At 37.1% G+C, this 12,382-nt stretch overlaps 1 protein-coding gene across 1 annotated transcript in view; it reads right to left on the reverse strand.

Annotated features, from left to right (window-relative positions):
• Window positions 1–6,789: 6,789 nt before the first annotated feature.
• Window positions 6,790–12,382, reverse strand: part of LOC131037321 (cleavage and polyadenylation specificity factor subunit 2) — a 152,529-nt gene continuing 146,936 nt past the window's right edge. The window contains exons 17-18 of the mRNA XM_057969426.2: window positions 7,600–7,674; window positions 6,790–7,515 (exon numbers count right to left, since the gene is read on the reverse strand). Of these exons, the coding sequence (XP_057825409.2) occupies window positions 7,423–7,515; window positions 7,600–7,674 (168 nt within the window). The 3' untranslated portion in view covers window positions 6,790–7,422. The remainder of the gene's footprint in view (window positions 7,516–7,599; window positions 7,675–12,382) is intronic.

Consider the following 12,382-nt stretch of genomic DNA (forward strand, 5'->3'; position numbering starts at 1 on the left):
AAGGTTTGATTTTGATGTTGCCTTCTTTCACATTCATGAGTTCTCCTTTCGTGGAACAATCTACTTCCAAGCCTTATCTGCTTGTTTTGAATTTGATCTCCTTGAGTTGATCCTCCTTTATGCATTTATATCATCCTCAAACATGTTGAAGAGTAGTCCCATATGTTGTATTGTGAAATTTCTCTTTCTACACTCCATGCACCCCATTGGTTGCATCAAACCTGAAAAGATAAAGAGATTGTGTATCAAAACACCATGGAATAAATAAAAGTTATATCGATACCCTACTAAGCATGCAATCTTAAAACCTTCCATGTCTACAAATGACCATTAAAACCTCTTGAAATGTACCACTTACTGTTAGAGAACTGTTCCCTTAGGTTTGATCTACAAATTTGAATTAGGCCTGCTGATAAAATTCAATTAATTCTCCTCAAAAACTGGTGCAAATGCTTCCAAGTGCACTCCAAATCAGGCTTCACAAATTCGCTCCAATGTCAGATCTATAAATTCGCCCAATGTGCCAGATGATTGCTTGAAAATCTGAAGTAATTTGCCTCAGATCTGCACCGTATTCACTCAAGCCTGCTCCTTGAACATTCGCATTGAATTGCTTTTGATTGATGTTTAAAATGAAAAACTTGGTCTCCCTCTTATAGCATTCTCAAGTTTAAAATAGCATTCTCAAGTTTAAAATAGAATTCTCAAGTTTAAATAAGTAGGTTGAGTGGCAAGCCTAGGTGGGCCTGGGTGGAAGATGCTAGTTAGCAGTGCATGGAAATATTACTCATTGTGAAGCAGCATGATCTATCTACTGTGGTGGGTTAGGAACCGACCCCTGTAATCATAGGGAAATGTTTCGTCCTCAACCTGCCCGATGGTAGGGTAGTTGGGGGAATACCATTTGAAGTGAAGGGACCTTCAACAATAGTAGTTCCGGGCCATACCAACTGTCATGCCCCCAATCTATAGAGGAGGAAGGCTATTATTGCCTCCCGGGCCTCCCCTCAAAATGAGCTATATTTGCTGAATGTCTGGGTTTAATAGCTATCAGGCGCCAGGTGTTAAGAGGTCGTCCAAAATGATATGTGGAGGTGCAGCATGCTCCTGCATGGCGTTCCTCCATTTTGTTGTAGTTTGAAGAGATGTTGGCGAGTGTGCTTTGTACATTCGCTTGGTGCAAGTTGAGAGCAGCGGGATGTGGGTATCAAAGGGATGGAGTAGGAGACGTAGAGGGTATTGAAAGAAGGACTCCGCCCCCCCCGGGAGGTATATTATTGTAATTTGTAATTCCCACACACGACTGACCTAGCTCTTAAATTATGTAATGTCCCCAAACTTGGACTGTACATCGCTAGAACTTCTTTAATTTTGTGAGGTCTCTAAGGAGACAAAATTGCAGTAAAAATTTGATAATCAAATGAAGGGTATTATATACCCTTGTTGACCATATCAAAGATAGTAAAAAATTATTTTTAAATTACTCGGTTGATGGAAATTCAATAAGAAATGACAGTATATAGCAGCAATAGTATATTATGATCAACTCCTTGATGGTGACTCTATAAAGCAACGATAATATATATCAATTCCTTGATAATCGAAGGCAGTGGATTTAGTTGAGAAATAACAAATAATTTAATTAAAAGAAGCAAGCTTCGATGGCCAAGGGACTTATGGTAAACACTGATTAATTTGTTTAAGACATAAGCCCGATCTATTAAGGCAATGAATGACGGATATGGTTTACACAATGGGAATAATGATTAGTTGGCGATCTAATATGAAAAGAAAGAGATATCATCTTATATCAAGGTATTGGATATGATCATGAGAATTGATTTAAGAGAGCGATGACGAACTAGAGCAATGTTGACTAAGTTTTATCGATCTAAATGATAGCGATCACAACAAGATAAGGATTGCGAGATCAGCTAACAACAGATAACAATAGAAGTCATCGACTGATATCATATTCAATCATATCGGTGGGGATTGGATAGATATCTAAAACTAACACAAAACTAAATAGTGTTAACATCGATTACAAGTTAGAGATAAATTATCATGGAATGGTGCGATTAGAAAGTAATTATGAAGAGACATGAGCGTGCCCCTGCATCATGACTTATCTTTTCAAATGCAACGGTATAATAAGGCATTACTATCAATTCAGCAAGGAGGATTGTCGGGGATATTTGTTTTCAGACTGAAAGACGCTCAAGTGATCCACCCATCTACAATGCTGAGATGCATGAACAAAGAGCAATCAAGCAGAGATAGCATCAAGTGAGACAATAGGAATACAAAGACAAATCATACATATCAGTCAAATAGAGGCATAGCCTCTTCATGCTCAAAACGCCTAATCTTAAGTCACATATCAGAGGCATCGATTACCATCAAGAAGTTTGTCATTGATGCATCAAAATGTATTCCAGTTATGTATTATGAGAAACAAAGTATAGAGCAACAATTTTAAGAGGATGAGAACATACTTAAGGCAACACTTGCCATTGGTTAATATATGAAACATATAATACAGAGCAACTTGAAGAGGAAAATTGATAGCATCGATTGTGAAGGACTAAATTGAGGTAAAACCCAAACATGGACATTACAAATTATTAGTAATTAATTAGAAATTACCTCCGATGTCGGTTGTCTCTTTCACCTTGAGTGAATTTTGGCAAGATTTTATTTATTTTCTTTAAGTCAGCCATCTAGTAAATACACCCTTTGCCTTGATTGTATAAATAGGAGTTGAGCACACCACTTCTCAACACATTCATCACTTGCAATTAATTAACTCTGCTTTGCCTCAAGGTATAATTCACACTTTAGCTTTGGTCATAATTTGACACACTTTACATTTCATTCCCGCCTTCACACGTTTTGTGAAGGACTTAACCTAAGCCAACCTCTCTTATTCACTCATCCTAGGCAGGATTTCATACTTGTTTTTGACATTAAGAGTAGCAAAACAAAGGTGGTGTCCCCAAATACAACAGTCTAGAGGGCATAAAGCCAAACAAATACCTAGTAGTTGCACATTAACAACACATTAATCGCAACTACGAAGACAAAACAAAGACTAGCCATAATGTTACTTCCACAACAAGACAAGCGAAAAGAAAAACCTGTCAAGCCAAAAACCCAAAACCCAGCTCAAGGAGGGGGAGAATCTCCCAAGCTTTGACACATAGGGTTTTGCCATAGGGGGGATGACTTCCCTTTCTGCCTACAACAAACAATGGTCTAGGCAATACTATTTCAAGGATCTACAAGAGAAGGATAGGGCAGGGATGTCCCCGTAACAAAGAGATTCATCATGGAAGCAGGTTGTTGTAGCATAGCAGCAGAAGGTGTCAGCGACAGAACAACATCAAAAGCAGATTCAACAAAAGTAGAACGAGGCTATAGAACAAGAGTGGGGGCCTTGGCAGAGGCCAAAACACTAGAAGTGAGAGGATCTGCAGGAGCATCTGCAACAGAGAGGGGCCAACCGTGACTGTCAAGTGATCTGCAATAGCGCTCTTCCACCAAGTAGTAGCACCCTTATGACGAGGAATAGAACAGTTTGAAGCAAGATGGTCTGTTGAGAAGCATTTCCGACAACGAAAGGGGAGGCCCTCATAGTCTAATGGTTGTGTCCATGGCACATCCCCAACCATTAGAAACACATCTCTTGAGAGAGGCGAAGAGATGTCAATGTCAATTAAAATGCAAGCAAAAGTAGAGTGGTCCATAGAAGATGTGGCCAATGGAGTTGCCAATGGCTTCGTAGCAAGAAAGCTCCCAAAAATGGAGAGGAAGATAAAGAAGGCGAACTCGAACTGGAAGCTCATTAAGTGGTTCAGTAAGGCAAGTGAAGGAAGTTGTCTAGGGCTTCACAGAAAGAGAGTGATCTCCCCAAGCCCACAACTTACTCAACACCAAATCTCTTTTCGAAAAAGAAATAAAGTTAGCAATAAAAACCCCTTAGCACAAGGATAGAGCTCAATGTTATGTGCAACCAGAGGCTTCCAAGACCCACACCCAACGATGGAGGTCTGGAAGGGAAGGCCAAAGTCTAGCAAATCTGCACACCAATCCACGATGTTGATAGAAATCAATATTATCCACCACATCCTGTCCACAAACCACCATAGGGGAGGATTTGGCACAAGTAAGAGGTTGAATCCCCTTAGGAGGATGAGCAGCGGCTATGGCCACCCAAGCAAAGCTTCTTCCACTAGAAAGAGGAGGTCTAGGAGGGACCGCGACATTAGCAATCACATCCTCAATGCCCACGCCAGTAGTAGCAAGACCTCTGAGACCTGCAACACCCACGGGAGGGGGTGGGGGAGTGGCTGAAAGAGTTACAGAAATCGTAAGGGGGGGTGGGGGAACGACCCAATGACAACCAACACACCATCATCGGTGCTTGAGGAAGCAATCCCCAGAGCAGGAGGATCAGTGAATGCCGGCAAGCTGATGGGGTTCAAAAAATTTGCGAAGGCGGGAGAGTCCTCGGAGTCCATCATTTTGGTTTTCATACTTTTTAAGTACAAACAAAGGTCAAAATTTGATGATGGATAGAGACAAGTGTTGTTGGCCGGGTTTAAGGTGAGGAGAGGGACAAATGGAAGGGCATAATTAAGGAGACAATGGGGACATATGATGAGCGCAATTCCTTGGGAAGTAAGAACATGCAAGGTGGGTTTGAGAGGTCAATAAAGATAAAATGGAGAGCACTTCCATGAATTCCTTGGATAGGTGGGCACTAAAATGGGGTTGTCTTGGAATATAGGTCACATGGAACTTATAGTTCTAGAATGAAGGATGCAAACAACATGAAGACAAAAAATTCCTTGATTGTTTGCTCCATTGAGTTAGGAAACATTTCAACCTAGGTACAATTTACAAAGGATGATCCAAAATATCAAGGTGCTAGGTAGGTTGAGTGAAGGACACCCAAGCACTAGGGACATGATGTCCTTGAACATGGAGTGCTAGAATCATCCTCTCAAGGAATTTCCAAGTGATTAGCACTAAAATGGGTAGTGCAAGGGTAATTGAGCACTAGGATGAAGTTCTTAGGGGATGTGAGGCGCTAAAAACACCTTGACATGAAAATAATGCTTTGTGAGGAAATTTTAAGTGAAATTTGTGTATTTTGTAAGAAAAAATCAACTTTTGTTTTGCTAATCCACAATGAGAGTTGGACATTAATTTTTTATTTCAAAATTTCATACCACACAAAGATTGCACTTGAATTTTATATTTTTGTCCAAGGATTTTCACAAAAATTCCTTAGTTTTCCTTTTTGACAAGGTCGGACAAGGAATTCTCCTTGCAAAGACATTGAAATCTCAAACATCTCATCATTCCTCAACACTTGACACTTCCATAATTTCAATCTTCCTCACAACTTTTGCAACATTTTTTGCATTTTTGACAACTATGACAACTTTTAACAATTTGGACAAGTTTGACACTTCTCACAATTCATCCATCAATCCTCAGTCTTGACACCTATTCATAACTTTCAGACTCAAATCTTGAATCCTGACTTGATCACACCCTAAAGACAAACTTTTGCACTCTAAGTCATCTCAAGGACGGATCAACACACTCCTTTCCAAATTGACAAGACAAAAACCTTTCTCATAAAGAAAGGTTAAAGACTAAAACTATTGCCAAGCTAAGACAAAATGCTAATCTAGCAAGCGAAAAAGTGGAGATCCCTGTTTGCAATGGGGTGTGTGTGTTTACAGCACAACACATCCTAACAATAAAATGATCTTGCTAGAAAAAGTGGGGGTCACTATTTTCAATGGGGCGTTAGTGTTTACAACACAACACATCCTTACAATAAAATGATCACTATCTTACTATAATACATAGTGGTTAGATTTGGACCTCACAAATTCCAACCTCAAAACATAACAATCAAACCACTTTTTATTAAATATAAAATTAATTGTTTAATGCACCCATTTCAATGATCTAAACCTTTTCCATAATGTTTCAACCAAAGAATTCATTCACTTGTATTAGCTTACTGAAACTCTTCCCACTCTAAATGTTTAAAATTATGCCAAGCATCCTCATTGTCCTCCCCTTCCATGACAATCATGCCTTGATCTCCTTCCACAGCCCAATGCCTAACCTACAAAAGTGTACATTTGACAAGTTTGGTAAAGTCTCAAAGCCAGTGGTTTGTGCTAAACCAAGCAGACATGCCTCGAACCTGGTTTATACAAATATAATGTATAATAACAGCACATTTGTTAAAATAGTTGGAAAGCCCTTATAGTTGCCTCATTCCATAGACACAAATCATATAAGATCTTGCTTTTGAAGATGTTTAGACAAAGGAGAGCTACTGTCACTTGCAATCATATCAAATTTTAAAATATTTTTATGTTATAATGTGCATAATTAGATTTTGTGTTTGTGAATAATAGAATTTTGGTATTTTTGTTGCTTGTCAAAAAACACAAGAAAAATGAATCATAACACAGCATATGCTTATTTTACCAACTTTGTAGTCTCTGTTCTCAAATGGTATTTGTATTCTTTAAATAAATCACATCCAAACTTTTTGCATTGTGGAATTTCTGTCAGATAGCTAAACCTGACATAGTAGGCACACTCATACTTGGTATTAACTCAGAATAGGAATGTTCACCGATTAAAAATGAGGCAAGAACAGGAGACAAGAAAGATCAAGTAGAGCAGATTTTTTTCATTTCATGCAAAATATAGTTAAGACAAAAGATAACAGAACTTGTACTAAATATGTGAAAAAGCATCATCTGTAACATGTAAATTTATGGTATATTAACTGAATACAGTTTAATTTTTCTCAACTGCCAATTCCAAAATGTTACATATGTTATCTAAATGTCAGAGTTACAATCTATGATCTCTAGAATCTAGAGTGCCGGTAACACCATAAGTATAAAGTACATGACAAAAATATAAAAAGCAAACTTGGATGTACACAGCTGTATCTACTTAGCCAAAAGTCTGCGAGAGGACTAATGTTGGATGTTGGAAGGTCCAAGATCTTGACATTGCTCTAAAGCTAACTCCAGAACATTAAATCCCCCTCTATAGATGTGGGGTCCTCCATCTTAGTGAAATTGCAATGCAAAGATGCTATGGAGTATAGTCATGCAGCTTGGGCACAAGAACTCATTATGATGGATAGCAATACTAGATTCAGGACTTGCAGAAAACTTTGAGAAACTCCACAAAGAATTGACTCTTCGCTTTTGCAGAAAGTCCAAATCATGAGTACTTGGTAACTCGAAAAGAGTATCATGACTATGAAAGTTGGCTTGTTTACAAATGGAAATGAAATTCAAGCCCCAAACTTAAAAAGGTCCAAAGCTTGACCACCTTGTTCTGCCATAAATACTTCACCACATACTAGAGGACATAAAATTCGGAGTATAAATATTCACGTATTTTGAAGTATTCTTCAGATAAAGGGCCGTCAATGACTACTTGCTGGATTCCAGTCTGTTAAACATATAAATCAAATGCTCAGAATAGAAACATGGAAAGTGTTTCAGAAAATACAAGCACCAAACATAATCATAGTACCTTTTGGGTTGAGTCTCCAACCTTACGGACGGTAACATTATCACCACAACGCAATTGCCCGCCCATGAACTCAGCCTGAAAACATATATATAAGTAGAAAATAGGCCAGATGGAAGAAATAAACAATTGTTAATCATATAGTAGTTTTCTGTTTTCTGAAAAAGTTAAAATAGACATGTTATTTAAAAGTACAAAAATTATAAATTCAAAGCCAAGATAAATGCCATGGGGTATCGAAAGGGAAACCACTGTACTAAAAACAATTCGGCAGAGGGAGGAACCAAAAAATTTCGAAGTAACATAGCAGATCTGCAGAGAAACTATTCTAGGCATTTTCCATAACTACCAATGCAAGAGCATACATATGGGATTTTGTTATGACAGAACAACAAGGACTAGAAATATGAGTCATGACTTATAATCTCAGTTACCGGTTCTTCCCTAAAATGCCCAGGTCCTGGTCCTAGTTCATGCCCAGTCCTGGTCTGAGCCTGGTTCGACCTGGGCCCCACCTGGGTCCTGCCCAGGCGGCTGGGTTCCCTGCAGAACCCACAGGGAACCCAGCTGCCTGGGCAGGACCCGGGTGGGACCCAGGTCGAACTAAGGAGGACCCGGGTGAACCCAAGCCCGTGGGTTCCCAAAAACGGGGCCCACGGGTTAGAAAACAAATAAAAACAATTAAAAATCAAATTTTTTAATCCTATTTTAACATCTAAACCCTAATCTGCCCCTTTATGATGCATTTCATGCATCAAAACATGCATTCAACTCATTCTACTTGCATTTTTGAAGATTTTTTCTCTACAGTCAGGTTTCTTAGTTTTAGTATTTTTCTTCGACGGTGATGACTACGAAGGTGTGAGAAACTTGAAACTTGAATATTATCTTTTTTGCAAATTATGAATATGATATTACATTTACGATATATCAATATCAGAATATTTATTGGCATTGGCAATTATGGATTTATGATTTATGATTTATCTGTTATCATTTATGTATCATTGTATGGGAAAGTTACATTGTATGTTTCATATTTGTATGTTTGAACAGTGAACATATATAATTTTGATGTTTGAAGTTTGAACATATATATATAATATTAATATATATATATATATATATAAAATTAAAAAATTAAAATATATATATATATATATATATGTACGGACTTTATATATATATATGTCCGGACGAACCCGTACCCGTACCCAAGAAATTTTTTTTTTTGCCGAATCTGCGAATCTGTACCCGAATCCGAACTGGAACCGGTAACTTAGCTTATAATAGTTATGAGCAAAGGTATTTTGGAGCAGAGTTAAACAGCTCAGTGAGTAACTGAGTACTTACCATTTTTTGGCCTGGCTGAGCATTTTCATGGTATAGTCAGTTTCTAGGGGAGATCTTTTGTTTTTCAGGCAAGTACTCACTCAATAGTTACTTAGTCAGACCATACAATTTGCACCACCTGCCAAAAGCATCAATCAGACACCTCAAAAATGTGTATTTGTGGCTTTATAAACCCTGTCAACTCAGGTTAAACACACAAACCAGCAACAGAGCATTGTAGAGTAAATTGCAAGGACTTTTTAGGGGATTCGAAGAATGATTTTCTGGAATTTCACATTTGCAGGTTAGTTCCATCTTTTTTCAAAGCATATAAATATTTCTAATTTTCTAGCATGTAAAAGTTACAATTTTTACTGCATTGAATTCAATTTATGTAATTTTTCTTGCTGATTTACATTTACACAATTTTATGTGAATCTATGGGTCGCATCCCCCATCCCCAAAAAAATCCCCATGTTTGTAGGATAGAGGCATCCCTGGGATGCAAAAACTTGGAGGGGATATTTCCCCATTGTCCTAGCACCACCACCGGAGACTTGGAATGTTTTCAAGATATCCTTCTTCAGAGGGGGCATTTCCAAGACATACCCCTTTTTGGGGGCATCTTGGGAACACTGGGGTAACCTAAAGATGTCCAAGGGACTCTCAAGAGTCTCCCAAATCTCCTAGAGACTTCCAAGCGTCACCCATGGTAGACAGACGCAGAAGTTCTTTTTTTAATCAAAAAAGTTTTTATGAAATGTGTGCAACAAGCCTTACCCTATTTGCCAATGGGTCCCATCGCAACCCTAGACACTTAAAAAAAAACTTATAAATAGGCATCCAAGCCTCATTCCAACTCACTCCAAAGTTTCAACAACAAAGTTGAGTTGCAACAACTCTTCGAGTGAGAAAGATTGCAAGTGAAAGCATTAGGATTGAGGAATAGTGAGATGAAGAGTGACATCCATCCACCGTTGAATATAGGGATTGAAATCATTATTCAATGCCTCAAGGTAGACTTGCTTGATGACATTTTTTAGAAATCATTGTTTAATTTAGTAACTAATTAGTAATTACTAATTTTAGTTGATAAATTTAATAATTAATTTAGGAGCTTACAGTTTACATTGTTGCGAATTTCAATTTAGATTCATTATTTTAGTTTTACAAATGAATAATGGCCAAATTTTTAAAAAATTACTTTTATAACAACAATATTTTATTATTTAAGAATTTAAATTTTTTTTAAACTAAACATCTAACATTTGTGTATCCTCTAGTTCTATCCCTTGTGCAACTAGAAAGAAAAAAAGTGAAATTCTTATTTAACAAAGGTTAAGAACAAGGAAAAACGAAAAAAGATGTGTGATGGAACTAACGAAAAATTACACCTATATAGAATGTTCAGGTGAAGGCAAATTTCATGAGAGCTATTCAAAAGATGTATGATTATACAAATGGAAGAATCATGCATACTTAGTTAACAAATTTGTCTCTTAGGGAATAATCTAAGAAAGCCAAGATAGATAGAGATACTATAGCACAAGAGGACCCAATTATGTGGTGGACTATGCATACGTCTACTTCTTTGACTACCTCTTGAGCCATTTGTTTCCTATCCTAGGTTTCTAGTTCTTCTATTGATCAAAGGAATTGGTTTAGCTTCATTCACTCCATTAAGAGGGAAAAGCTTACCTCTCGGAGCATGAAGAAGCTTGTCGTTGTATATTGTACCTTGCATCTCATTGACCATAACACAATTATGTACAAGGAAAGGGCAACATCCTTATGGTATGTAGAGCTAGAAGAGCCAACACAAATTGATGATGATACTACATGGACAAGGCTAGTAGAAATTTGTTTGGAGGAGGTTGAGCAAGTAGAGTCTAGCAATTCTAGTGATGAAGAATTTCGATGTGATTAGAGGCATCAATTGAGATTATTTTGTCGTTATGAAACATTGTAACCACCATTTGTGAAATTTTGAATATAACATAAATTCCAAATTCCACATTTTCATTAATATTGTTCAATGCAATCATTGTTGAATATTTAGTAGTTTTTGTTTACTTATTTTCCAAAGTTTCATTTATTAGTTTTTGTTTACTTATTTTCCAAAGTTTCATTTATTAGTTTTTGTTTACTTATTTTCCAAAGTTTCATTTATAATTTTAAGTTATGCATTTTTAATAACTAATTTTCAAGAATATATATTTTTGTTGCCACCTTGTCACCCTCCCCATATTGTCCCCAATCTTAGGCCCTAGATCCCCCCATCCAAGAAACCCATCCCCCAATCAAGAAACTTCATGGAACTATGTTTCAGGGTAAAAACATGTTTTTAATATCAAATTTATTAACTTGGTTACTATTTAATTACCATATTATCACATATTTAATTTCAATTTTTCGAGTGCATTAAATTTTAAATGATTTTTTTCATTTAAAAATTGTTGTATTTTATCAATCATTATTTTTTTGTTTTCAGCAATGTGCCAAGTTAGTATACATGGGCATCCAACTCTACAAAAGGTTTGGAAAGCCATTCCATTGGAACTAAACCCCCTACAAGCTATGACCTCTCTTAGAAACATGTCATAATATGACCGATAGTGGGCATTGTGATTTGTATGTAGTGCACAAAGAAGGTTAATGGATGCATTAACCACCTCAAAAACCATCTTGCACTGATTCCTAATCTTCATGCCAAGGCATGTCCAAGTGCACCAAAAGAGGTAAGCAAGAGATGATAGTATTTATTGCATTATTGGATAAGAAGAAATTGGAGAGGGTGAGCGCACAAGCAAACATTGCTCTTGCTTTGTTAAGAAAATGGGCTCTAGTCATTGCCCATGCATACATGGCACATCCACCTTTAGTAGATCCCAAATACTAGGTTTTTTTGTGCCTAGAAATGTACTTCAAGCATGACCTTACCTTCAATGTGGCAAAATGAAATATCCCACCCTGATCTGGATATTTTTTAGTGGAGTTTGTCATTTAAATTTATTTTTTTTGTCTTTACATTTATGAATTTTTTTTATATTTTTGCATGTCAAGGAAATGAATGCTGGAAAAATGAAATTAAACAGCTCCTAATACTAAAGATAATAACTTCACCAAAAGCACAATTATTATTTGCATCAAATTAATATACTAAACAGACCCCAGTCCAAACCCCTAGGGTTGCTAGGCAACACAACACCCCAAACATCCAGCTAGAAAGATAGAACTTGTTAATTAAAGAAGGACGGCTGGTGATCAAGATCGGTAAGGCCTGATTAGGGTCTTAATCTGATTTGAAATGGCATTCCCAAACCCCATGTTGGTCCTAGGAAAGGTACAGCCTGATTTAAAGATGGTATTGTTGTGACGTTTTCACACATCGCCCCATTGTAAATGGAGACTCCCTACTTTTTAGGCCCTTCTGGTCTTTTGGCTTTGTTTTTTG

This window comes from Cryptomeria japonica, chromosome 3 (assembly GCF_030272615.1).
Source record: "Cryptomeria japonica chromosome 3, Sugi_1.0, whole genome shotgun sequence".
Taxonomy (NCBI): Eukaryota; Viridiplantae; Streptophyta; class Pinopsida; order Cupressales; family Cupressaceae; genus Cryptomeria; species Cryptomeria japonica.